The sequence below is a fragment of the Chaetodon trifascialis genome, chromosome 18 (assembly GCF_039877785.1).
Source record: "Chaetodon trifascialis isolate fChaTrf1 chromosome 18, fChaTrf1.hap1, whole genome shotgun sequence".
Classification (NCBI taxonomy): domain Eukaryota; kingdom Metazoa; phylum Chordata; class Actinopteri; order Chaetodontiformes; family Chaetodontidae; genus Chaetodon; species Chaetodon trifascialis.
Window position 1 is genome coordinate 23,448,996 of NC_092073.1, and position 27,982 is coordinate 23,476,977.

The window sequence follows — 27,982 nt, forward strand, 5'->3', positions numbered from 1 at the left end:
GAAGGTCCGTGCTGTCGCACAGCAGAACGTCAGGACGGGTTTTATTATTCAACCAAATGACAGAAATCAAACCTGGTCTGGATTCAGTCTGTTTACAGAAACCTGGTCCAGGAGAGACCTTTCAGTCACTGTCTACTGTACATCAGCTGACTCAACGATATCATCATCATCATCATCATCACGATCCAGTCTGACATGAAGACGAGTGAGCCAGTCGCCTCAGAGAGCCTCGTCATACCTGACACCTGTGTGAAGGATGGACCCAGCGAGCGATCTTTAAATCATTTCATGTTTTGGTTCGTCAAAGTAAGAATCAGTTTCTCTGGATGACACTGATGTGTTTGTTCTGAACTTCTATCATTTGAGGTTTTTTTAAATTCAGTGGATTCAAAGCAGACCCAGTCGTTCTGTTCAGCATCTGCTCGCTCGCTCGCCGGCTGTCTGATCCGTGTTTGCTCTGAGAAATGTTTCCTGTTTGCTTCCGTAAACAGGAAACAAACAAAGCGACCCGGGCTGAGCCACACAACACAGTTCCAGCCAACCAGCAACGAGCAGCATTCAAAACGAACGTGACAGATCCAGTACACAGAGAGGAGCAGTGCATGATGGGAGCAAGTTCTGCCAGTGAGTTCTGGGTGAGCTGATTTCAGCTGTTTGGAATGAACAAAATGATCATTTTCTGCTTTCAAAAGCTTAAACTGCTTCTAATCTTCAGAGCCATTCATTGACCTGTTGACTGATAGGACACGTTTAATACATTTAAGACATTGAGACATCTCGTCTGCAGCTTTTGTCCTTTTCATATTTACATCTTTGAAACAACTGAGGTTTGGAAATCTCACTGAGACTCGTAAAGGAAGAATAAAGGCAGAGGATCCACCAACACTGGATCTACAGTCCGCTCCTCTGACGAGACATTTAAGGCTTCGCTGAGCTGTCTCAGCCCTCCAGTCCTGGTCCAGATGTGTTCAGGTTCACTGTGAAGAAACAAGCGATTCTCTCCAGTCACAACGTTTTCAACACATTTACCAAACACCTGAAATAACTGAAATCCAAACATTAAGGTCTGGAAGCCCCCACACCCTGTCCAGAGTCTGTGATCCAGTTCATCCCACACCTCCTGGATGAGGCTGAGTTCAGGACTCTGTGCAGACCAGTCCAGATTGACTATACCAGACCGGAAACCACATTTATGGAGCTGCTTTGTGCACGTTTGTCACGTTGAAACAGGAAACAGATGAACAGCTGTCACTGTTTGCTGGAACCACAACAGACCAGAAGCCTGCAGAGAGGGATGTCCTCCTCGCCCCTCAGCAGGAGGTCACCTCCTCAGAAGTTCAGTGCAGTGTGAACATGACCTTTCTCCTCACGGGCCTCTCCCCCCTCCCCTGAAGCCCCACCCTCCTGGAGGAGGCGGGTGAGGATGTTGAGGAGACGCTGATGGACCCCTCGGCCCTGACCCGTCTCTCCTCCTGCACCTCCGTCCTCCTCTCTGTCTTCCACACCTCCTTCTGTTTCTGAGCACTCCTGCACGGCTTGCTGCAGCTCCACCTGTTCAAAAACACAACGGAGAGATAACAAAAAAACTTTATTTACAATCCACAAACATGTTTAGAAACAGAGTAAATAAAAGCGTCCTACCTGCAACGGGAGTCCAGCTTTGGCTCCAAGCAACGTGGGAGAAAACCATGGCCTGAAGATCTTCTCACAAATCACCTGAGGAGGAGAAGAAAAACAAGAAAAGAGGAGTGAAGATGTGGAGAAGAAGGAGAAAAAGGAGGGAGATAGAAAAGATAAGAAGAAGAGAGGATGTCTGGAGTAAATAAGGAAGAGGAGAAGAGAAAAGACAGTTGAATTGTGGGAGAAAATGGATGAAAGGAAAGGAGAGATAGGTATGAGAAGGAATGGATGGGAAAGAGGAGAGGAGGGGTGATGTGATGTGAGAGGAGAGGACGGGAGGGGTGAGGAGAGGAGACAAGTGGGAATGAGTGGGAGAGGAAAGAGGAGATGGAAAGAAGAGGCGGAAAGGAAAGGAAAGAGGAGGTGAGGGAGGAAGGAGGAAAAGACAAAAGAGGAGCGACCCTGAACAGGATGCTTTGTTTTCTCCGTTATTATGCAGACGACGCCTCGCTGTCCATCATCCAACACATCAGTCAGCACACACACACACGCACACACACGCACACACGCACACACAGAGTTATATAGACAATGCCTCCTTTCTCTGAGGAGATGATTGACAGGCGGAGGGTCATCACAGGTCATGCTCAGGAGACACCTGCGGAGCCTCAGATGGACCAATAGGACGGCAGCGTGTCATCGCCGTGTCATCAACACCTTCTGTCCCGTTCAGTCGGCTCTTCTCTTCTTTGTTCTCTGTCTTTGTTCTTCTTCTTTGTTCATAATTTAACCTTCTTTCCATCTTCTGCTCGTCTCGTCTTTTCTCCCTTCGTCATCAGTCTTCGTTTTCTCTCAGCCCCTTTTTTAGTTCCTCCTTCTTTTGTTCTTTTCATCTTTGCTCCTTCTCGTTTCTTTCCTCGCCTCCTTTCAGAGTTTTTTTCTCATTTATTTTGCTTAATGTCTTCTTATCCTCCTTTCATGTCATCTTCTCGCGGCCTGTCATGAGTTTAAAGCTGCGTCTGTCCTGTTTGTGCGTTGCGTCCCGTCGTCACCTGAAGACAAACGATTTCCCTCCGTCTCCAATGAATGCACGTATCTCCTTTCATATGACACATGATACAGGAGCCGGCAGGGCGATGAGAGTCTGTCCGGCCGTTGTCATGGTGATGACGGCGGTGACGGCGATGTTCCTGAAGTTTTCTCAGAGTTTGATGGAGGACGCTTCAAATGGCCTCAAGTTACTGTTGATGTTCGTCTCAGAGTCTCATCTGAAGATGAGTCCACTTTTCTTCTTCTTCTTCTTCTTTTTATTATTGTTATTATTATTTAAGCTTCTTTACGAAAATTCTAAAATATTAAATAAATAATGAAAACAATTTATATGCTGTCAGACGACAGTAGAAGTCGCAGTGCTAAGCAGTATTTGTAGTATTATTTGAATTTTTTGTGAGTGATATTGTTCATTGATTTGAGTCACAATGTCTAATATTTTTTCTCGTGCAGAAATTCACAAACTGATGAAACATCACGTTTTTAGAATTACACTTATATTATTATAATGTCATTAATCAATAGACAATAGAATTAAACGAAAATAGAGTTTTAATACCTCTTCTAATAGTACTAATAATTGAACCAATACAACAGAAATCTGCTGCTTTAAGAGGTGAAAAGCAACTTTATCATAAAGTAATAATGTAAAATATAATAGAATAAGAAAAGATAAAATTGTTTCAGAGAGCAAGAATAAAGAAGGAGACGAAAAGGAACAAATAGACCATAAAAAAATAAAATAAAAAATAAAATCAAATATATAAAATATGTATATTATTTACAAAAAGTATAGAAATGAAATTGAAGTTTAATAGCAAAATGTATCAAATGTGAATGTTAATTATTTAAATTATTGATGTTAACAATAATACTAAGAATAATAATGATAATAATAATAATTATATTATTGTTATTATTTTGACCTGAGCCTGTAATTAAAGCATGTTATATTTTCTTACAGCACAAAACACAAAAGTGTCAATAATAAGACTAAAATTTCTTCAAGATAATAAATAACATAAAGAATAATCAGAAGAGCAACTACAATAATTTCCAAAAGGAAAATCTGTGGACAGAAAAGTTTCCACAAATTTAAATGTGAAACTAAATCTTGATTTTAATGTCAGACTCGATGTTTGAAAGCTAAATGTTGTGCAGTGTCATTAGTTTTTATTACAGATTATTGATTTAAAGAATTAAAATGAGAAATGATTATTTTATTTTAAAGAAATTTGATTCCTCACTTGTTTGTCTTTAAAGATTTCTCTTTCCTCTGAACATCAACCCTTCAGAAAAACACAAGCAGGTGAAATGAAGAACAAAACTTTTAACTGAAAAGACAAAAGAAAGAAAAAGCATTAAAGACGTCAGATAAAATGTGTCTTTGTGGACATGTCAGCGGGTTCAGGCCTCCTGTTCTCAGATCAGTAATTATCATTCCACACACATCATCATCATCAGCAGCAGCAGCGGCGCACACATTTAATTAAAGGTGCGAGAGAGGGATTACCCAGAATTCTTGACAAACAGGCAACCCTGTAATTTATCAGGTCGACGAAACGCAGCGCAAGCGAGTCGAGGCCTCTGTTTACAACAGGAGAAAAGATCAGATGAGCTGAAGACGAAGGCTGAAGACGAGTTTAAAGAAGAAAAAATTCTCACATTCAAACCTAAAATCCTGCTTTTATGTTCTTTAATCGTTTTAGATTTTCTTAAAACTTTAATGGGATCATTTAATTATGTCAACTGGACCAAATCTGCATGACTGAAATTCATCAGCTGATTTTCTACGTTTTGACAACTTTACAAATGAAACTGATGATTTGAAATTATAATTCAGTTTTTCTTAAAACGTGCTGAATGTTGACTCACTCAAACAAAGCAGCTCGTGATCGTTTGATCTGAATCAATCCCAGAAACACAATTCTGTTTAGAGAACAGTTTCTAAACTACGTTATGAAGGAGATCAAGAATTAAGAAGTTAAAAAATATTCTAACTGTGCTCCTGTGACACGCTGTGTGTGTGTGTGTGTGTGTGTGTGTGTGTGTGTGTGTGTGTGTGTGTGTGTGTGTGTGTGTACAGATGTTAAAACCTCAAACTGTCCTGAAGTAAGCACACAGGAATTGAACAATCAAACATTCATTGTTTACTTACTTATTAGAAATCTAGATTTATCTGATGTTTTTATTTTTGCTTTATGTGCAAAAAGTGTTTTCAGGTTTGAAGAGTTTTAGTTCGTCAGAGATCTGAGTCACTTTCTAATTAAAGGCCCAGAAGTCTGCTGGATGACTCTCTCTCAGAGCGCAGCAACTGTCAGAGGCCTCGAGGTGACGAGGGGTGAGGCGGACCGACCGGTGCTTGGCATGACCGGGGTTTCTCTCATGACATCATATCCTGTTCCACACCACGTCGACGCCATGCAAACAACAGAGCACACCTCAGACTTACCTGCAGGTTGGTGTTGCGGCGGCGGGGGCTGCACCTGCGTTTGTTCAGGTTACACCTGGACGAACAGTCGAAGAAGTTGCAGTCGTCGTCGCTGCTGCAGTTCTGGTCCAGGATGTCCCTCATCTTCGGCTCGAAGAACGCCATGTCCACGTCGATGGCTACAACCTGCAGGGGGCGCCGCAGAAGAAAACCCATTGTCATTGTACAAGCCAGCTGTGTCTGAACAAGTGGGTATACCCTTAATTTATGCCTTTTTTTTAATAGCAAAGGATAGACGCCCTGTTATTAACACTGACATGTAAAACTACTTTCGCATATTCAGTTCACCCATGCCTTTCCCATCCTAGGAAAAAATAATGGCAGCACACTACTAAATGGTGTGCCTCAGAGGGGATTTGTAAGTGGGTATATGCAGTGAATTTCTGTGGATTATTTTCATGTTTTGGACTAAATCTCTCTCCTGCAGTGGATCTTCTGGGCCTTTGTGGATAGTTCACAACGTTTTTTTTTTTCCGATCTGTGGATCACTGAGAGACGTCAGCGGTGAGTTTCCATGAATTTTAAAATCGGTTGTTCGTCTGCTGTTGGCGTTTCTTGAGCCTCTTGTCATGGTTGTATCGTGAAATGTTTTCCATCAATAGATTCAGGAGAACTTTAGCTTTCTAACGGTGTTTAACATGAGCATAAATGTGAAGGCAGCGTTTGCGTCGATAGACAGGGACGTCCGTGTCTTTAAAGGCTCTGTCTGGTGTTACTCCACGTGTCTTTATGTCAGACAGTGTCATGAAAAGACCATCAAAACCAGCATGTCAGTCCATCTCTCAGTACTGTCCGACTTCCTGTGTGTGGCTCTCAGCTCCACATTCACTGGTTCGCACTGAAGATGTCACTCTTTAAGAATGCCTCATGAATAAAATGAATTGAATTATACTGAAATTATAAAAATGAAAGTGTGCTGTTTGGTGCTGTAGGACTCAGTTATTGTCAGAGGGATTAAAAAAATGAAATGTCTGTAAATTATTTCTGCCTTCATTGATAGTTTGGCTCTGCACGTTGGATTTTTGCCTGCGTTTAAAACACGTATGTGAAACAAACCCGGACGCTGTGAGGCTGCAGAGCTGCTGCAGACGAGCCTCCTTCTGTTCTTGAACATCACTGCTGTTCTTGTTTTACAGGAACGTTTTACAGTGTTGGCATTATAAACATCGACTTGTTAAATCTGTTCCATGTCAACACTTTTACAAGAAAACGTTAATCCTGCTAATACCATAAGAGCAACAATGAGCCTCTGGATTGCAGACATTTGTTGGAGCTCCCAACAATCACATCTGGCCTTTCACTGCTCGTTTCACAGTGATCATGAGGCTGAAGTGTGAGGATGAAATGGTTTAGAGTCAGTAGTGATTGCTGGACCTGACATGGTGTTGGCTTAATGACGGCCTGGCTCAGTCTGCTGGATAAACTCTAAAACCATCTGATAACGCTGAGAAAACATTGCAGACATTCACTTGATTTCCTCTGTCCAAACACTTGTGATGGATTGAAAGAAAACTCTGTCAGGCCCTTTCAGAGCTAAACTAAGCAAACTGAGATGAGTATTCCAGATCAGCGATGAAGGTTGAATCTGATTATAAAGTGATTCACTGTGACTTGGAGATGATGATGTTTGGCTGAACGCCAAGAAAACTTAGCGTGCAGCTTTACTTTCAATCAAGAATTGGCCCTGGGTTTTGCTTCTCAGGCTGCTATATGTTCTGGGTGGAGTTTGTGGAGGTTTGCAGGCTGAGTTTTTGGGCAAAAACATAAAAAATAATTTTATTAATTCAGTTTGTCAGCTGGCACAGCCATCTCTCTGGTTTTGAGTAAGTTATTATATGCAGGACAGGCAGAAATGATAGTGTGTGTGCGTGCGTGCGTGCGTGCGTGCGTGCGTGCGTGCGTGCGTGCGTGCGTGCGTGCGTGCGTGCGTGCGTGCGTGCTCAGTAGATGCAGAATGACCTTCTCTTCGCCAGCCGCAGGGTCGCATCCTTTGCTTTAAGCTGAAAACATCTCTTCAGGAAAAGCCTCACGTCTGCTCTCTGATTTCTATCTATACTCTGTCTAAAAGCTTTTCAGAAAACATCCCTTTTATCAATTTTCTTCAGCTCCCTGCTTTGCTTTTATTTTGTTTATGTTCATTACGTTGTCAGAGAACATTAAGGCCGTTCAGCACCCGGGTCGCTCTGAGGACAAGGTCACCAAACTGACTCCAGAGTGAATCTAAACCGAGGCGAAAGCTCACCGTCAGGTCCTTCCGGATGGCAAAGTTCTCTGGTTTGATGTCGCAGAGGTGCAGTTTGTGGGTGAAGTCGTTGTCAAAGTGCCACACCATGTCCAGGAAGCTCAGCGCGATGCGGTGCACCATCTCCCTGGCCGTCCACCTCCACTGGGCTCCTGGTCCAGCTCGGCCCTGACCCCGCAGCCCAGAAAGGGCCACCTCCTCCAGGGAGAAGATGTTCTGGTCCCAGGCGTGTCCAGCAGACAGATACTCCACGGCGTAGAAATGACCACAGGAGCCCAACACCTTGGCCACGTGGGCGCTGAGGTCCTGCAGGACCCTGGAGAGCCGAGGAGGACAGATTGACAAGGCGCAGACGAGATTTAACATGGCAGTAAGTGAAGTTGTTGTGGTTAGCATCTTAGCATGTTGATGTCAGCGTTTAGCTCAAAGCACCGCTGTGTACCATCGGGCTAACACTGGTGTGTCGCTGCCAGTCGCCCTGCTGTTGTCTAGCATGTGAAACGCTTTTAGTTTTATCTGTGCCGTGTGACAACTCATCATTGTGCTCGGTGATGAAGAGCAGCTCTCGACATTTTTAGCTCTCAGGCCTCGTTTCCTCCAGTGACAGATGACTTTAATTATTAAGTGGAGAACATGACTGCCATTCGAGCTCATATCAGACACATCCACAGGAGTGTGTTATCGCCCTCGTCTGTCGTTTCTGGTCCGACATCCACCTCCCCAGTACCCCCCCCCCCCCCCCCCCCACACACACACACACACACAGACACACACACTCCATTCATCAGTGCAGCTCTGCCTGCAGGCCTCCAGATAAGCAGCAGCACAGGTCACCTCGCCTCGTCGCTTTTATTTTTGGACTCGGTGGAGCTTTGGCTTCCCGCCTGTTGGTGGTTTCAGCGTCGGTGCCCTCACAATGGAAACAAGCTGATGTGTTTCTCTTTCTGTCCTCCAGTTCTGTCCACTAAATGTCTCACATTTTCAGGGATGAGACAAGCTAATTTGTTAAGACTTCAGTGTTTGTCAAACATTCTGCTCCAGACTGAGATATCTCAACAATCACTGGCCAGTTATCATAAGATTAGCTGCAGAGCAAATCTGGGTCTCCTCCTTTAGTGCCACCATGAGGCCAAATTTTAGATTTCACATAAGAAATATGAACACCGTGACAATACCTGAGCTCCTTACAGCCGTTAACCATTATGTTTCACAGTTGACCTTGAAGTAGTTGTTTGAATTATCAGCATGTGGATCATGTGTAATGAACATAGCAGTCTGTAGGGGGAGCAGTGGGACCTACATGTGCAGTAGAGCTGTCAGCCAATACTGACGATTGTTTGGGAGGTGGGGGATATTTGACTGTTCATGTGGTCCATCCTTCACTGAAGGTGTCAATATTCTTCAGAGCATCTTTAAAATCATTTAACGCCCATCCAACGCAGTGATTGGTCAGGTGCATGGAAGTAGACAGAGTTTTAACTTCACTTTTCATGTGAACATCTGTGTTCAAGCCTTGAAAACTGGACCGATAATTTGACTTAAGTTCAATTCAATTCAATTCAATTCAGTTTTATTTGTATAGCGCCAAATCACAACAGAAGTTGTCTCAGGACACTTTCCATATAGAGCTGGTACAGACCAAGCTCTGTAAATCCACTGTCAGGATATCTGAGGCGCTGTTACTTCCTGTAGACTCTTACCTCAGAAAGGTGTACTCCTCCTGCTGCAGCAGAGACCAGAGTGAGGCCAGCTCTGCTCTGGAGTAACTCTTATCTCTGCTTTTCAGCTTCTGCCCCCAAAGTCTGGCCAGAGAGCTGTTGCTTCCTCCACCTCCTTCCTCGTCCTCGTCCTCCTCAGCCAGCCCCAGAGAGTTTCTCACCTGAGAGGAGACAGGTGGAAGATACGCTGTCAGAGAAGTTGATTGTCTTCCTCTGTGAGAACTCTGTGAACGCCTGCTGTGACTTACCTCCAGAGTGGCGTAGAAAACCACATCGAGGGGGGAGAGCTCCTCGGCTGTGTCCTGTTGGAGAGAGGATGAGATTCATTGTTGGAAAGCGTTTTCAGTGCGCTTCCCTTTGGATGTTTGAGCTTCATCGGGTCAATAACACGAGTTCAAAGACGGGAGACAAAGCGTAGACGTCACCTGATAGTCCAGTATTCCCAGCGGCTCGTAGGAGGAGAAATTCTCCAGTTTGGACTTGAGGATGATGGGCTTTCCTCGCCAGCGCGCCTCGATCACCTTCTTTCCGTTCTCGTAGTACAGGCAGCGCTTGTACTCGACCAGGCCGAGCACGCACAGATCCTCGCACATGTCCCCCGTCACGGAGCCCTCGCCGAACTCCAGGCACTGTATGGCAGAGCAAGAGGGACAAACAGAGCAGAGGTGTGAGGTCACCTTAAACACTGAGGGACAGAGCATGTCCTCAGAGGACCATCACTGTGAGATGCTGCTGTTTGTACAGGGAAAGTGTTATTAAAGTATCTTTCAGGTGATGACTGTGTGTGTCACGCAGTTTCTTCATTAAATAAATGATGAGGTACAACGAGGCATCAAAACAAAGGACATTAGTAAACGTAACCATTTCCATGAGGAAAAAGGGCCAGAAAAAGCTTCAAACGTTATCAGAGAATGTGTTTGCTGTTAAGACGTGGACACACAAGGAGACAATCGATAATCATCAGTATTCAGTTTACAGCTGTTTGGTCAAATAACAAAGTAATGAAGGAATGACGTTTTGACCTGATGATGGCACAAGAGTTAGAGGAACAGCAGAGTCATTACAGTTCATCCTGAGGGAAGCATGAACGTCTGAACCGAATGTGACGGCAGTCTGTCATGAAATGATGCCTCTGCCTCGTCTGCTCTGTGCACATTGACTTGGTGCATATTCTCCATGTAGCAGAGCAGAACGACGCAGGGCGCCAGGTGGACTTCACACATTGTCTCGAATAGCAGCGATCAGCTCCGTTAGATGTAACATGGACGTTACGTCCACGGTGGGACTTAAGGGTTATTCTGTTAGCAGAGGAGCTAAACACAGGCATGCTGGCTAACACCTGAGTACTAGCTACAACCCTTCACAGAATGAAAGTACACTTTGTGAGTTATTTTATCTTAAAGTCTGTTTTTCTGTCTCTTCACACGAGGACACCTGGAGGACTCGGTGAACACTGAGCATGTCCTGTGTAGTGTCTGTCCAGAGGTGTGAGGGATGAGCTGGAGGATTAGCGTTGTTCTGGTCAGGGATTAGCCAGCTAATCCTCGCTCTGCCCACATTCCAACACAAACATCAGTCAGCGAGGAGCTCAGAGACATCACACACCTCCAGCTTCACAAAGAGCCAGAGCAGCACTAAGGGCGTCCAGCAGTAACACACACTGTGGTTTGCAAGCATCTGGATTTACATCTTCAGTTATTCCATATCAGCTGCTTAAAGAGGCAGGAAGTGTGACAGATGAACGTACGCTGAGGAAGAAGAGATGAAGGGCTCACAGATGAGAGGGACAACATGCAGACAGGGTGAACTGGCCTGAGAGAAGAGACTGTTGTTAACTCCAAAAGACCAAACCCAGATAAACCTGATGACAGCAGACCGCTGATGGACACACACTTAACATGTTGAAGGGGAGCGTTTAGATAATGTGGATATTCAGCCCTTGTTCTGTTTCCTGAGTCGTAAACATCTGCAGATGGTCTGTAAATCTGGACGAGTGAACGTTAATATCTCAAACTGACTCGATTCTGCCAGCTGGATCCTCTGCACTCACATCAGATCAGCTGTGGGAAACAAGTGGAGAGCTGCACTCCAGCACTCAGCATATCGTCTGATTGCTCTCCTTCCACACAACACGGTCAACGCACAAACTCAGTCAATGCACAAACACAGTCAATGACAAACAGTCAATGCACAAACACAGTCAATGACAAACAGTCAATGCACAAACACAGTCAACGCACAAACAGTCAACACACAAACACAGTCAACGCACAAACACAGTCAATGCACAGTCAACACACAAACACAGTCAATGCACAAACACAGTCAACACACAGTCAACTCACAAACACAGTCAACGACAGTCAACGCACAAACACAGTCAACACACAAACACAGTCAATGCACAAACACAGTCAATGCACAAACAGTCAACGCACAAACACAGTCAACGCACAAACACAGTCAATGCACAAACACAGTCAATGCACAAACAGTCAATGCACAAACACAGTCAACGCACAAACAGTCAACGCACAGTCAACGCACAAACAGTCAACGCACAAACACAGTCAACGCACAAACACAGTCAATGCACAAACACAGTCAACGCACAAACAGTCGAGGCACAAACACAGTAAACACAAACAAACACACAAACACAGTCAACGAACAAACACAGTAAACACAAACAAAGTAAACACACAAACACAGTCAACGAACAAACACAGTAAACACAAACACAGTCAGTCACAAGCACAGTGAACGCTCAGTATTGGTTGGTCACAGCCTGAGCGCAGCTGTCTGAAGGGCAGATTTGAGGCCTGAAGTTTGACATTTGATGCTCTGTGAGTTACCTGAACATTCAATGCCATCTATGCTCAGACTCTTATTTTGGAGGATCTAGAGGATATCAATGATATTTTGACTGCAACTAACAAAATGTCCACCATCCTCTCACAGTGTCCACTTTTCCTCATCGTTGGTCTTCAGAGTTTGATGTTTCAGTAACGTGAGTGCAGTGCTGAAGCATCCTCGATGCATCACAAAGGTTTTTAAACAGTCGCTGCTTCCAACAGAATTCTTCCACTTCCGCCGTCTCAGCTTGGCTGGTTTGAGGAAGAATGTCCTGCTCTGTATGTCCTCCTGCTCACCTGTCCTGCTCTACATGTCCTCCTGCTCACCTGTCCTGCTCTACATGTCCTCCTGCTCACCTGTCCTCCTGCTTGCCTGTCCTGCTCTACATGTCCTCCTGCTCACCTGTCCTCCTTTGATCTCTTCGGACTCTCACTGGATTGTTCTCCTCCCTCAGATGAAACCTGGAAGTGTTTCTCCTTATCTGAGGTTGTGTGTGTGTGTGTGTGTGTGTGTGTGTGTGTGTGTGTGTGTGTGTGTGTGTGTGTGTGTGTGTGTGTGTGTACGTGTTGATGGATCAGCAGGAGTGGGAGAAGTGTTGAGAGACAAAGGAGAAGCTGCAATTATCCTCCCCCCTCCTCCCTTTGACTCTCTAATAGTTCCTGCTGTCTCTCATCACTGTGTGTGTGTGTGTGTGTGTGTGTGTGTGTGTGTGTGTGTGTGTGTGTGTGTGTGTGTGTGTGTGTGTGTGTGTGTGTGTGTGTGTGTGTTGTTGGAGCTCTAACAAACTCAAAACACAGTTACTAGGATACATTTGAAGTGTAGACCGTCGTCTTCGTCCTTGCGGTCGAATGTCTGTCCGTTGTGTTCGCGTCCCGACTGACCATCAGATCAAACGTCAGTCTGAGCTCAAATCCACGGCCTCAGAGAATCAGGAGGGGTTCAGTCCAAACTGTTCATCCTCCACTGTTTTATCTGAGTCAGAGTCATTCTGACGGTGGGAGAAGAAGACATTTGTGGCCTGCACACCACAGAGTGTCTGAGTCTGCTGAGTAAACCAGTCAGCGTCTGTTACACAGGAAGCCGTGAAGCTGACTTCTTCATGCTGTCGTCATCAGCTGCAGCCTTTTCGCCTCCACTCTGACGTCTTTTCCCATCAGACATTAATTCTGCATGTGGCTTGGCTTTAAGCTTTAAGCAGAGTCTCGGTTCTGATTTGTGCGACAGAAACCTTGAAAACCTGCTTGAAATGTGATACTTTCATGTGGAGCTCCTCGTCCATCAGGATTCGACTCGTCGTCCCAGTGGACCGGGACATCTGCGGATCCTGCTCTCTGTGTCGGCGCTGTGAGCTCTGCAGCCTTCACACATCCGCTCTAATTCCCTGGATTTCCTCCGCCTTGCATCACATCACGCTCTCCAGCTGCTTCCTGCTTCCTCGACCCTGCAGCTTGTAAACTTTCCCACCGCACTGCTTCGACAGGATCAGCTTCCACTCACTGCTGAGTGTGTGTGTGTGTGTGTGTGTGTGTGTGTGTGTGTGTGTGTGTGTGTGTGTGTGTGTGTGCATCAGCTGAAGTCACACATGGTGTTTGGGCTGTAGCTGTCCTTCTGTCAGCTGTCTTTTGGAAATGTGAACGAGATGGCATCAACATTTCTTCAGTGGAAATCTGGACTCAGATCAGATAGTTTAGAAAAGACAGTTTTTATTCTTATCTGCTGCGTTTTAGCATTTGCTGTCATGTCAGTGGCCTGTATCTGCAGTGTTGTGTAAGTTCACAGAGATTAAAATGAACTGGTTCACGTTTATTTCTTCCATTTTTTTCTTTTAATGAGCTGCAAAGGCTGCAGATCTCCTGCAGAGTATTCAAGGAAGCTACGAGTCTGTCTGCTGTCTGCAAAGGCAGACTTGTGGCAGCTGACGATGCTAATGTTTAATGAGCTGAATTAGCTGTTAGCTCCCTTTAGCAGTTACAGTCAGCAGCTTCCATTAGCAGCTCCCATTAGCAGCTCCCGTTAGCAGCTCCAGTTAGCAACTCCCATTAGCAGCTCCCGTTAGCAGCTCCAGTTAGCTGCTCTCGTTAGCAGCTCCTGTATGCAGCTCCTGTTAGCAGCTCCTGTTAGCAGCTCCTGTTAGCAGCTCCAGTTAGCTGCTCTCGTTAGCAGCTCCTGTAAGCAGCTCCTGTTAGCAGCTCCTGTTAGCAGCTCCTGTAAGCAGCTCCTGTTAGCAGCTCCTGTTAGCTGCTCCAGTTAGCTGCTCTCGTTAGCAGCTCCTGTATGCAGCTCCTGTTAGCAGCTCCTGTTAGCAGCTCCTGTAAGCAGCTCCTGTTAGCAGCTCTCGTTAGCAGCTCCCGTCAGCAGGGCAAACATGGATGTGCAGACTGCTGTTACTGGATGAGTGTGAGACTGAAGAAAGTGATGCTCAGGAAGTTCTGAATCCTGTTTGAATCTGAGTTTTCTGGAGGTTCTTTCTGGATGGCCATCAGATGATGATGTCCTCAGCAGGTGCTATCTCGTCTGTGTTCAGAGTTATGACTGAGATTCACTTCGTGTGTCCTCCCCCTGAGGAGGCGTGTGCCTGTCTCCTCACTCTGCTGAATGTCTCTTACAGACCGTCTCCTGGAGGGTTCACGTGGCTCCTGAACCTCCTCGGACTCACAGAGGAGTGCAGTGAGTATTTCATTCCTCCCTCTGTGATGTTAATCCTGATCAAACGGGCCTCATACAGTCTGATTATCAGTGGACTTCCTGGTTTTTGGGGTGGGGTTCTTGGTTCACTGTGCACGTAGACGTGGATTTCGGAGGGTCCAGCTCCTGATTGGAGGCGCAGCAGGAGTGTGGACAGTTGTTCACATTCACCCCGTGGCTGTTTAGGAAGCCTCCACACTGAGAGTAAACACCGTCTCTCAGCGTGGATCTGACGAGCAGCACCGAGCAAACGAGCTCCAGGCTGAAATTAAGGTCTGCTGATGAAGTCTGGGTCTGTCTGCCTGCAGAGGGAAGCGGCCGGGTTTCAAATGTCACCTTTTTTTAATGTGTCTTCACCTCAACCTTTCTTTTCACCTGTCTGTCCTTCTGTCTCAGTCTCTTGCTTCTTTCCTCGCTCACTGTCTTATTTTCTTCCTGCTTTCTGTCTTATTTTTCTTTTCTAACTTTCTCTTTTTTCCCTCACATGTTTTCTTCTTTCCTTTCTCTTTCTTTTTCCTCTTTCTTTCTTCCTACTTTCCCTCTCTTCATTGCTCCCCTTCTCTTTTTGTTTCCTGCCCTAATTTTCTTCTTTTCTTTTTCTTTTTCTTTCTTCTTTTCTTTCCCACCATCCTTCCTACTTTCATGCATTCCTCCTTCATTTCTTCCTTTCTTTATTTCTCTCTTCTGTCTTTCCTTTTAATCTTCATACTTTCCCTTCTTTTACCCCTTTCCTTCCTTTGCTTGCTCCTTTCTTCCCTTCTTCAACTCATCTGCAGCCAGAAGTGGAGATTAAAGTACTTTTACAGTTGATAGTACATTTACTGCAGATCCGTCTTTACTTTTACTTCAGTGAAAACGCGAATGCAGTACTTTAACACGTCTTGTGGTTTCTTTTGCTCTGACGGATGAATCCTGTTACTTCAGTGGACGATGCAGAAAGCCGAGCCGTTCCGTCGGCGCTGAAAGGCGGCCTTTGTTGTTCCACTCTCACCATTACATTCCATAATGGTAAAGGCCGAACACACAGAACATTAAAGGCCTTAATGACATTCCTGTGTGTGCTGAGCCCAGAGCAGAGCGGTCTGTGTCGAAAACTACCGAAAACTCTCTGTCTCAACTCGCTGAGGTTGTAAAGGCTTTTCAGGAATGAGGAGCCCGAGGCGACTTCCTGGAAACTATTTTTAAAGATATCAAAGCGGCACACGCTCTCTGGGAGCGTAGTTATTGTATTTGAAAGAGGAATCTGTGAAAATGAAACTTTCTTAAAGTGCAGTGGGCTCGGCCTCGAGCTGCCGAAGTGACGGCGCGTTCAGAGGCTGGATGTTTGTTTAGGAAGTTGCAGTGTATCGACAGAGAACAGCCAAAATACCAGGAGGTTAAGTGTCAGTTCTGTGACATTAGGTCACAGTCGTTAGATTATTAGTCCTTTTGATGCCTTTCAACACGAGGAGCCACTGAGAAGACATCTTTTTACTTACCGGCAGGGGACGATAATGACCGGCGCGAAGGACAAACGCAGCTTAAAGGGCAACGTGACTTTCCCACAAGAGACCAGGGTTTGATTCCCGTGTGGTACTCAGTACTCAGGGAGCCATTCATCACTGGTGGCAGGAGGTCAGAGGTCATGTGCAGTAATGTACAGTACTCCCATGAGCCTTCAGTGTAAATCAACACTTCATAAGTGTTCCTGTTGTGCCGAGCAGGCTGAGAGCTCCAAGAACAATAGTGTGGTTTCTACAGCCTGTGGGATGTAAGAGGTGTGGGCTGAATGGCTTTTATTCACCACTGCATGTGTGTGATGTGTGTCCGCGCGCACACACACACACACACACACACACACACACACACACACACACACACACACACACACACACACACACACACACACACACACTCAGTTTCCATTGCTTTTGGGGACATTACATGGACATTCATTTCCTGAACACGTACTCTGACTATAACCACTACTAACCTAAACCTAACTTTAATCACAGTCTTCAGCCTAAAATTGAGTGATTCACATTATGGGACTTGCGTTTTGTCGCCATAAGGAAGACGAGTTCCCACAGTGTGACTGTGTAAACAGATTTCTGTCCCCACAACATGAGTAATACATATCCACACACGCGCGCACACACACACACACACACACACACGGCGTGGGTGGACCAGTCGACCTCAGGTCAGTCCTCTGGAAGTGTGGGTTGATCCCCAGCTGGTGAGTCCACAGCCACAGGCCACAGTTTCCCTGCTAATGAGCCCCCACCACACACACTCATTAGCACTCATTAACACACTGAAACACACTCCACTTTCCCCGAACACACACATAAACTCTGCAGGGAGCGTCTTGGTGGCAGTTAACCTCAGTAACAAGCCGACGAGCAGGTGAAGTGCTGAACACGCGGAGTCAGGTAGACGGCGGGCGCGCTCGGCCGTCAGCGGATAAACCTGAGGCGCCACTGCGTCACATCAGGACATCCCAGATTCGTCAATCCATGACTTGACCAGAGTCACAGCCGGCTGTTGGACCGCATCCAATCACAGCTCGGTTAGCGTGATGAGCACAGGTGATGGGTACTCTGGCAGAGACCTGGTTCACGTTCCACCTGCATTTCTGTAGAGCTACTGTTGTAATGGCAAAAACATCCTGGAGGACTGCAGCCAAGAGCTTTTTCATTGGTTGTCAGGTTGTCTGCATCTGACGTCACGTCACTCTAACTGCAGATGGAGGGCAGGAAGTGATGTTCTGTACAGGAAGCTCGCTAACACTCGAGGCAGAAGGTGGCATCTTCATGCTCTTTCCTCTGAAGATATTCAGTTTGTTGTCACATAAAACAGAGAAAAGCAGCAAATCTTCACAAAAAAGAGGATGTTTAAAAACCGACTCAGATTATTACTCAATTATAGACAAAGCTGATTATTAATCTGTCAGTTGAGCTCTTATGTTCTTGAGGCTTTTTTTCCTGCTTCAGGAGGCATTTTGTTCAAAAGCATTTCAAATATTGAAACGTGTTTACTTTGTTGAACTGAAACTGAAACATCTTTTCCAGTCACAGACCTGCACTGTGTTTCATAAAACAAATAGAACAAATGTTCCTTCACCTTCATCGCTGTGGACAAAAGTTTCTGACCAATCAACAAACATTAAGAGACGCACACACGTTGAGGTCTAGCTGATTATGAAATTATCGTGTCAGTTCAGAGCAATCACATGACTTTTCCTCAGTGAGTGTGTTTGATCTTTGTTGTTCGGTCAAAGTCAGTTTTGCTCCTTCGCCTCCAGACCTGCCGTCGTGCATTGATCAGTCGTCCATTAAAGCGCAGTGCTGAGCGCTGACACGATGAAGAATGGTCTGACGCTGTCTGGTTAGGCTGGATGTCTGTGGTCAAACAGCATGCTGAGACTCACTCTGAGTGTCAGGATGTTTATCAGAGCCTGAAGGCAGAAACTTACAGTCCTCACAGCGCCAGTGTTCAAATCCAATAAAACCAAACTGCTGCCAGCATGTGAACGCCTCACGCCGCCAAACACACACACACTCATCAATCACATCGTTTTTCCAAAGTGCTTCTCAGCCGCCATCTCTCCCTGCAGGCATCACTTCATATCTGAAGAAGGAAAAAATCCATAATAACAGCGATTGAAGAAACATGTCTGAAGGCTACAGCTGCAGAAACAAAATGTTAGTGTAGTATTTGTACACAGTCAGCGCAGTATTGTGAGCGCAGGAGTGTTGGCTGGCGTGTTGTTTCAGAGGTTTTTCCACCAAGAGGAGAAGAAACATTTGAGGACACTCTTGGCAGCAAAATGGCAGCTTTTTGGGGTTATTTATGGGTGAAAAGGTGAAATTAAAGCCTGGTATAGTCCTTTAAAAGCAGGTGCAGGAAATGATGTTTATCAGGTTTAGAGACAGTTTGAAATGAGTCTCCCTCCCAGAGTTAAAGCTGTTCGACGTATAAACAGACAGGACGGCGCTCACACTAACACACCTCACACAGAGCAGCTCTTCATCAGCCTCATTCACACCCTGCAGTGTGTTGTTTCAGGTCCTATCGCAGCCTGAGCGCTCCATGAACCCTGCAGCTGTCTGATGCTGAAGAGACAGAGCTGTCAAAACTCACATTCGTCCTCTCAAAGACACTTGAAGAGCGTGGGGAAGAGACGCCCCGCATGCAAATCTAGGCACACGCTTACCGACCGACCACACACACACACACACACACACACACACACACACACACACAAACACAAACACACAAACACGCACACACACACACACACACACACACACACACACACACACACACACACACACACACAAACACACGCACACACACACACACAAACACGCGCACACACACACACACACACACACGCACACACGCACACACACACACAAACACGCGCACACACACACACACACACACACACACACACACACACACACACACACACACAAACACAAACACACAAACACGCACACACACACACACACACACACACACACAAACACAAACACACAAACACGCACACACACACACACACACACACACACACACACACACACGCACACACACACACACACACACACAAACACGCGCACACACACACACACACACACACACACACACACACACACACACACACACACACAAACAAATGCATTTGCACTAGCGGTGCAGCTCTAGCGATAGCTCTGTCCAGCGCCTTTTTTTTTCTCTTTGGTAAAAATGTGTGAAAAGTTTACATCAAATTTCAGATTTTGATCTGGATGATTTTTTTTCCCCCCAGATGTTTTAGCATTTCCAACATAATTTGTAAGAATTCAGCATTTTAGATATCCAGAAAAGGCTAATGCTAGCTCTTCAAATCAAGAGAAAAGAAGTGAAGAGCAGAAAAACGGTCAACTTGTGAGAGACAAAAAAACAGAACGCTGAATTGCGTGAAATATATTTTGTTTTATCTCTAATTACTTCTGACAAATTACAGTAAATGAGAGCCTGGAGCTGCTGGAAATAAACCTGCTTAATCTCTTACAAGACTCAAAACCAGGATTCAATCAGACCCAGAATCAAAGAGCAGAATCAGAGTCAATAACATCTGAAAAATAAGCAGAGGGGCCATTTTTAAAGACAGGCCTGTATGAACTCACAGCTGCTCAAATGGCCGTCTGGTCTTTTGATCAGACCTTCTTTTCTTCAGAAAATTGCGGCAGTGCCACTTTAATGAGGAACTGCAGATTAAAAAAATAGTTGGGTTTTGTGTGATGTGGTCTAAATGTGACATGAAGCTGAGCTGCAGTTTGAAGAAGCAGCTCAAAGCCGGCGTCGTCACGCTGTTTCGGGGTCAGCCGTGGCTTCAGAGGGAATCGCAGCGCCGCCGCTCTGTTGACGTTGGGACGCCTTCGGCCCTGCAGGCCTCCTCGTTGGTATGCAGCTCTCATCTCAAACGCTGCTGCTCTCTTTTAAGTGTCTCCGTTCTCTTCTTATCTGTCCTCTCTTTTCTCCCTCTGACCTTCTGTTCTCCTTTTCTTCTTCGCTCTGTGCAGCCGACGTGGCTGAATGCTGATCAAGAAACCGCATCTAGACTATTGGTGCTGATAACAGTTGAGCTGCGCGCAGCACTGGAGGAAACTGGCGTGTGATTACGTCCAGTTTGAAGTTTTCTGTTGGTTTCGCTGGAGTTGTTTCGCTCTTCTTCACATTGATCTGACAGCTCCGGTCTGCTAAACAAACAGTGAGCTAATCAAACCGGAGGACCACCTGCAGCGTTCAGGTGTCTTTCACACCTGAAGTCTGGTTCAGTCGGTCCAAAGAAAATAAAATAATTGACTGTTTCCTTTCAGTTCTGATTTCATCCATCGTCTGTTTCTGCTGCTTTTTCTTCCGTCTCACCGTTTCCAGCTCAGTCGCTGACTTTAAAACCATTTCTTATGTTTTTCTCTTGCAGCAGTTTGACGAGCAGCAGGAGTCAGAAAATGACAGATTTCATTTTTTGGCTCTTGGTGGAGGAAATTACAGGGAGTGAGCGGGTCCATAAAGCACCTGAGTGACAGAACAGGTGAAGCTGAAGCCTGCAGACGCTCCCTCTGACCACTGAGGTCACATCACAGATCTGCTGAAAACAGCTTCAGACCGTCGAGTCGTGTCAGCCTCTCAGAGCGCCTCAGCGTCAGTTATTTGTCGGTGGTTCACGTCTGTGGACGCCTTACAGACGTGTTTGCCTCATCTCACTGCGCTGTACTCACCAGCTGCTCGCTGACTGTCGCTCTGCTGTTTGCTGCTCAGCAGGAAGTGAACTGAGGCTTTTTGCTGCTGAAGACTCTGAATATGAATGTGTGTCTGATGAAGGTTTTTGGCCCCTGTGCTGTCGGCCTTTGCTTGTGGAAGAAGAGGGAGGAAGAGACTCAGCACTAAAGGTGTGAAGCCAGTGTGTAAGTCGGCTGAACAGCAGCCATTAGAGGCTGACTGGAGAGGCCGAAAAACTGCAGGTGATTATTAGTCACAGATGTTAAAGGATGGCTGAGAGATGGCCAATCGATGGCTGACTTCCAGCCGACTGTCAGCTTGGTGTATCAGGGCCCTGACTCGTTCGGATTTGTTTTAATAGCATGAACCCCCTGAGAAGAAGACGTCACACCGCTGGTTTAAACACGGCCGGGGTGACAAGGTTGTGCTGAGATCATTTGGAAAGAAAGTTAAAGTCAACCTGCGGCTGAATTCACGTGAGACTGAATACATTCCCTCAGACGGAGCTGCAGCGATGTTAACTGAAGGTTAAACAGTCTTTGAGAGCCTTTACATCAGCTGCTGCTTCACTTATCACGTCATGTCAGACTGATGGAGCCTCAGAAACATGCTGGAGGACAGACGATACACGATGGGACGCTGGTCGATACTACGCTAACGAAATACATAAAAGTGATAAATCTGTTTGGATACGATATAACTGGGCTGAGGTCAAGTGTGTCTGTGTGAGAGACAACCTGATGTTGTGTGTGTGTGTTCATGATGATGGAGGATTTTAATGGAGGTCTACGGCTCAGAGGAAGAAGATCTGTCAGCCTGTGGTTTCTTATTTTGTCTTTCTTCATTTCTGTCTGCTTGGTTAAGAGATTTCTCTCCATTTTTCATGGAGAGAAGAAGAAGAGTTGTTATCCGCCCTCTCTGGAGCAGTTTTCTCTAAAATCAGAAGGAAAATAGCTCCCGTGCTTCATCGCTCCTTTGAATTTCCAGACTGATTCTGTCCTGCAGTTGGACTCGTCCATCAATGTTCATGTCTCTCTGAGGAAAAGCTTTCATTTCTCTCTGTGGTCTGCAATAAACCTTTTCATTTTCCTGAAGCTGAGAACAAGCAGCTCTGACAGAAATCACACCTGCGACCTGCAGCCGTAAATCACCTGAAGGGAGGATTCACCTGAGCTCATCCTGCTGTGGGCTGTGTGTTTATCTCACAGTTCAACATCTGCGCAGACTCAACGGTCCGACCGCAGAGAAGCAACGAGCCCAAATGTTTAAAGATCAGACGCTGTAAATCCCTCTGGATCAGTCTCAGACAGAACATCTACGCCATCCATCAGCCACCGCTGCTGCCGGAGCGCCCGTCCCTCAAACCCAACCTCCACCGAGTGCACGCGGTCAAAACGAAAAAAAAAAACCACCTGGATTTATTGCAGCCTGCACGCTGCTCAAACCACCGCTCTGAATTTGTTTGAAGAGTGCTTCGTAAACTGGCTCAGTGCTGAGTGCGCAGGCGGGTTTTCAGCAGCTCTGAGGGTCATAAAACCTCTGTCAGAACATGAAACTCTGTGTAAACTTTGTCTTCAACACCAGAAGTGTCAGCCAGCAGGTTTCCTTCAGCCGCCGGCAGAGTTACAAGCTGCAGCATCTAAACGGTGCGTTTGTGTCATTCCTCAGAGACAGAACAAGTCCTCCTGCCAGAGGGGACGATCCCAGCCGGCCTCGTCAGGTCAGATCGTCGCCACTGTCTGCGGAGCGTCAGGACCTCCAACCTGGTCTCTGAAGGTAATGAAGCACCTGTGGACTGACCGTCCCTCATAGTGTCTTTCTTTGCACTGCCGTCTCATGCCACTCCATTTGGTTGGCGCTACGTAAATATCATTTAGATGAAGATGTGAGGAGTGTTTAAAGGTTTCACCAGAGAAATCATCAGTCAGTCTAAACTGCAGGTCGCACTTTTGATTTCCTTCAACCGTAATGTTTGATGACTCAGAGACAAAGGACGGACAGGATTGAGCCACAGACGGATATGCACAGTCTGAGTTTATGGTTCTACAACAGCACAGTTTTCATGATGCCGTGAGCTCGGCTGTGGAAAACCTGCTGCTCTCTGGAACAAACCAAACTGCGTTCAAAATCAGAAGGAGGTCAGAAAAAGTGTAGCGTCGCGCCATAAACAGGCGGAGGGATGCCGGAGACATGCAGGGACAGAGTTAGACCACGCAACAGATCAGAGGGTCACCAGAAACAGCTGAGTGTGACGTCAGCAAAGCCTCTGATTCACCTCTGATTCACTGAGTCACCGAAACTGACAGAAGCTCGCAGATGATATGACAGATGTCATTTTCTTCATGAGGACGCCATCAGGACACCAACTCGTCCGTTTGGTCTTTATAGTGGAAGCTCGTCACGTTAGCTAACGTGTACACGTGAACTCAAACAGCAGGATTAGCACCTGCACCAAAAACAGCATGAAGTCCTTTTAGATTTCAGTCTCATGTCTTCCTCTCAGGAAGCTGGAGTGAATAAGAGATCTGCAGAATACACACAGACATCAATTTTACATTACAGCTCTGATGGTGTAATATTGACACAGCGGGAGATCTGCTCCTCCACCTCCTCCTCCTCTGTGTGTCTCCTGATGAAGAAAAACCTTTCAGTTGTTCTCTCTGCAGCAGGACGAGGAGGAATGTGGAGGAGATGAAGGTGTTTGAGGTTGCACTGATCAAACTGTTGTTGTCCAGCAGCTGAAGCTCCTTTCCTTCAGAACATGGACGGAAAACTTTCTTGTCAGCAGGAACTGAACACCAAAGCAGACAGCAAAGACAGATTCGGGCCTTCAGACGAATCCACGACTTCTGTGTCAGCGTGGACGAGCTTTCTCTGCCACAGCCTAAACGGACACGGTCTGTTTTCTGAGATCTCGTGTGGAGCAGCTTTCAGCCGAGTTCACGTCTCTGATGTGAGTGAGCACCAACCACATTTTCCCAAGAGTGTATTTTTATCTTTGTCCCTCGACATCACAGTCCTGCACACATAAACGTCCAAACTGAGTCTCTGCTGTTTGACGTTGTAATAAAGCAGAACTGTTATTTATGCATTAAAACTCATTCCAGCATACTTTTCTAATCCATAATTACAGTCCAAGTGCAAAGATTTCCAGTGCTCAGCTTTCGCCAGTGTCCTGGTGCCAGTTTTCCATCAGATTCATTAGAAAAGCCTTTGGAGCACATCTCAAACTGCATCAGAAGAAACAGAAGCAGGCGGCTGGTGCTGCACGGCTCCAGAAACGCTCGTCTTTCACGTTAAAATCAGATTCATATTCAGCCCCTCAGCAGTGGGCGACGCTGCCGTCTTCATCGGCATCATCGTCAGCTGAAGCCGCCGAAGCGAAGCAGCTGCTGAACTGAAGGCTTTTGGTAAAAATGACTCTGAACTGACACTCATGGATCCTGATGAGCTGACATGAACTCATTTGTCAAGGCAAGCTCTGATTGGTTGGCTGCTCTTCCAGCTGAAACAGCATCAGTCAGCACAACGTCAGACCGGCAGACTGAAGAAGCAGGAGTGGATTCAGGGTTCTGCTCGGGTTTGTGTGACTGACATGAAATCTCTGGCTTTGAATTCAGCTCAGATTCCTGTTGGCAGTCGTGAAAGGTTGTGCTGAACTGAAGGAAGCAGCATCGCTTTCTTTCAGCTCATCACAGTCAACATGTTGTTCCAATTACAGATATTAGTCCGCGATGTGCACTCAGTCCAAATGAAGCTCATTATCCTTCATGACTTCTCATGAAGCCTGAGGCGTAGCTGACTCCACAGTTTACCTGCTCCTTTATTCCACGTCACGGCCTCAAAGCCCCCTTTTCTTCGCCTCGCTGTTTTCTCCTCCTAATATTTGGTTTTTGATGGAGTTTCTTAGCCTGACCTCAGACGTCTCTCTCGTCTTCTTCACATGATTTATTACTCGTATGTTGACACAAACACAAAGCTGAAGCTTTCACTCAGCCACTCTGCACCAAAGAGCCTCAAGTGCTGAGCAGAAGTAGAGTTTCAACACACTTGCTGCTTAATCTGCTGCTTCAAAGGCGACTTGAATGGAGAGCGGATGGAGGGATGAGCCCACGCGAATGAAAGGAAAGGAAGCGGAGGATTGACGGACTTTTGTTCAGGTTTCTACAACACCTGAAGCGGTTCAGACAAGCCTGAACGGCGACCGCCAAGAAACCTGTGCAGTAATCCGCTAACCGGCAGCAGGATTAGCTGTCAGTCAGTGAGCACAATGTGAGCAGTTGTTTTTGACGTTGTGCACTTTGAAACGGATCTGAGAGCGACTTCAGCACAAGTCCTGCATCTGTCCTGCATTACCGCCGTCTGGAGCCAAATGAGCTTCTGGAAACCCAAACCCTGTTGTTGATCTCAGTCAACATGTTACTGGAGACGTTGTCTGAAGCTCCAAGAGAACATTTCAAACAGTGTGATGGATGGAGCAAAAGTGCAGCGTTGGTTCGGCAAACATGCACTGTTTGTTGACTTTGGATCTCTGTGTTTATTTGGGATTTCATCAGTTTCCACTTTGGAGCTCTAAGAGCTTTAATATCAGGAGGCAGGGTGACATCACAGTCTGTGTTATGGAAAACGGCTTTCTCCAAATCTCCATGAGAGTTTGATTAAACGGTGACTCTGACAACAACAGCAGTGTTTGCATGATGCCGCATTTCATCACGACACTGAAATGTGCCCACATTGTTTGTTCAGGAGCTAAAAACACAAAAGCTGAAGAGGAGGAGAAAAGACTTCCAGGCTTAAAGGAAAACTCCACCGATTTACACGCCAGCCTGTGTTTCCAGGGCATTCTGCTGCGCCTGTTTTAAAGAACGACAAAGCCTCAAAGTCTGATAAATGTCCTTGAGTGATGTCACTTGAGTCGGCAAACAAGTCTGAAACTGAATCAGATCTGTTGTTGTGGAGTCAGAAAGAAGTGAGACAGTCTGATCTCTGAGCTGCTGCAGGCTACGTTAGCTGCTAGCATAACACACCTGAACCTCATACAAACTGTCAGCAGGCGAGCTGCATTCTTCGGCCTGGTGGTATTGCAGGACTGTGATGCTGAATCAGTGAAGAACTCTTTCATCTTTCTTCTGTTGACCGCCTGTGTGACCATATCTTCTTGAAAACACATAAAATGGTACAAATCCTCTAAATGAAACCAAATTTGTTGTCACTGCCTCCAAGAAGGATCCATCTCTGGATCCTCTCTGGGTCTCTGGGTCCCATCACTGCTGTGGACGAGGTTTGGTTACGTTTAGGCTTTTAAACACCCTCACATGGGTTTACTCATGATTCAAAGGGTGCAGAAGTGACCGAGCTTGTTATCAGTGTTTACCCACAGTGCACCAGTAGATGCTGCAGTGGATAACTCAGCAGGCCATTAAGAGCTATTGACCTCTGGCCGTTTATCTGCAGCCGCCTGCCTGTTTACTGTAAGCGTCTGGCTGATGAACAGCGGCGGCTTTCACAGACACAGTCGATGAGAGTCACAGTTTGTCCTCCAGACAGTAAATATTCTGAGAGAAGTCTTCAAAGCTACGCGACGGACAGGCCGAAGCAAACAGACGAGTGTCCTTACAGGATGACTGGAAGCTGCAATTATTTCACATCCCTGCAGACGATTTAGGTAATCAGAGAGCTGGAATTTGTTGCAGATTTACAGAGAAAAGTCTTATTAAGTTGGCGATGCATTCAAGGACGCTTTGATGTCAGATGACTGACAGTTGCGTCTGAAAAGAAGCTGCACTGACAAGCTTTGATGTTGGAAAAATCAGCACTGATCAGCACACCTGGAGCAGTGTGTGTGTGTGTGTGTGTGTGTGTGTGTGTGTGTGTGTGTGTGTGTGTGTGTGTGTTACAGAGCTGATGGCGAGAACACGCTGAAAAGTTTTGCTTTTGTTGGTTTTTTCTTTGTTCAGCAAACAAATGAATTCAGCAGAGACTGAAGGCAAACAGATTCACTTTTCAGACGCAAGTTACCTCAACTTCAGAAAGAAACGAGCATCAGAGAAAGTTTCTTCAAAGATCAACAGCAACACACACACACACACACACACACACGCACACACACACACACACACACACACACACACACACACACACACACACACACAGGTTCATCTTTAGCAGTAATGCAGCGGTGGTTCATCGGTGAAACTGAACCCCACATCCACTTTCTCTTTCTAGCCTAGCTGTTGCCATCAAACACCCATGACAACCACCAACCATCCTCACCTCAAAGAGGTGAAGACGATGCCACAGCAGAAACTTATTTTGTGACATGAATGTGAGATTTCTGCCTGTTTCATCGAGCTGTGCAGCTGTGTCGCCTTTTCAAAAGGAAAGGGACTATAACAGAATTCACTCTCCGTTACTTGTCATCTGTCTCTCTGTTATCATCTTTTGCCACCTTCACTGCACAATCACAGTCTCAGGGATCAAAACCAGAATCGTCCTTCAGCTGAAGTGCATGCAACAGTCGCTCGCTGAATGTTCGACTCACCAGTCTCTGCAGGATCCTCTTGCTCTTGTCGTCGGTGCAGTAGTCCGACAGGATGCTCCTATGGACCAGAACCAGGCCGTTCAGGAACAACCAGGAGCCGAACCAGAGCAACGCGAAGACCAGCGTCCCCCGACGGGACCACAGCCTGAGGCCCAGCCAGCGGAGCAGGCACAGTCCGCCTCCGCGGCCCCCTCCGCCTGACACCAGCCCTCCAGGCAGCATGGTGGTGGTTGAGTCTGAGGTCGTCTGAACAGTCTGTTAAAAAATGATCCAGCTGAAGACAGAAGCTGCAGAGCTCCAGAGTCTGAAAGGTTTGGCTTAAAAAACCCAAAAGAATGAACTAATGTTTAAAATGTTAAATAACTCCTAAAAAACTGCAAGTACAGCAGAAAGGAGAAAAAACAGAGTTCATATTAAAGGAGTCTGCGATTAAAACTTTGTCAGCTGTTTGGGCAGCTGTGCCGTCATGTCCGCCGTGAAGCTGCAGTCGCTTCAGGTGGAACTCAGAGCTTTAATCCAACGTCCAG

The 27,982-nt window shown here is 46.2% G+C and overlaps 1 protein-coding gene across 1 annotated transcript; it reads right to left on the reverse strand.

Moving 5' to 3' along the window:
- dipk1c (divergent protein kinase domain 1C) lies at positions 1 to 27,977 on the reverse strand. Its single transcript, XM_070985819.1, has 8 exons — positions 27,456 to 27,977; positions 9,547 to 9,750; positions 9,370 to 9,423; positions 9,104 to 9,282; positions 7,404 to 7,719; positions 5,123 to 5,287; positions 1,642 to 1,716; positions 1 to 1,551 (listed from the first exon to the last, which is right to left on the reverse strand). Exons 1-8 carry the CDS (start codon positions 27,675 to 27,677, stop codon positions 1,330 to 1,332), a joined length of 1,437 nt encoding a protein of 478 aa, XP_070841920.1. The 5' UTR covers positions 27,678 to 27,977; the 3' UTR covers positions 1 to 1,329.
- Positions 27,978 to 27,982: the final 5 nt, after the last annotated feature.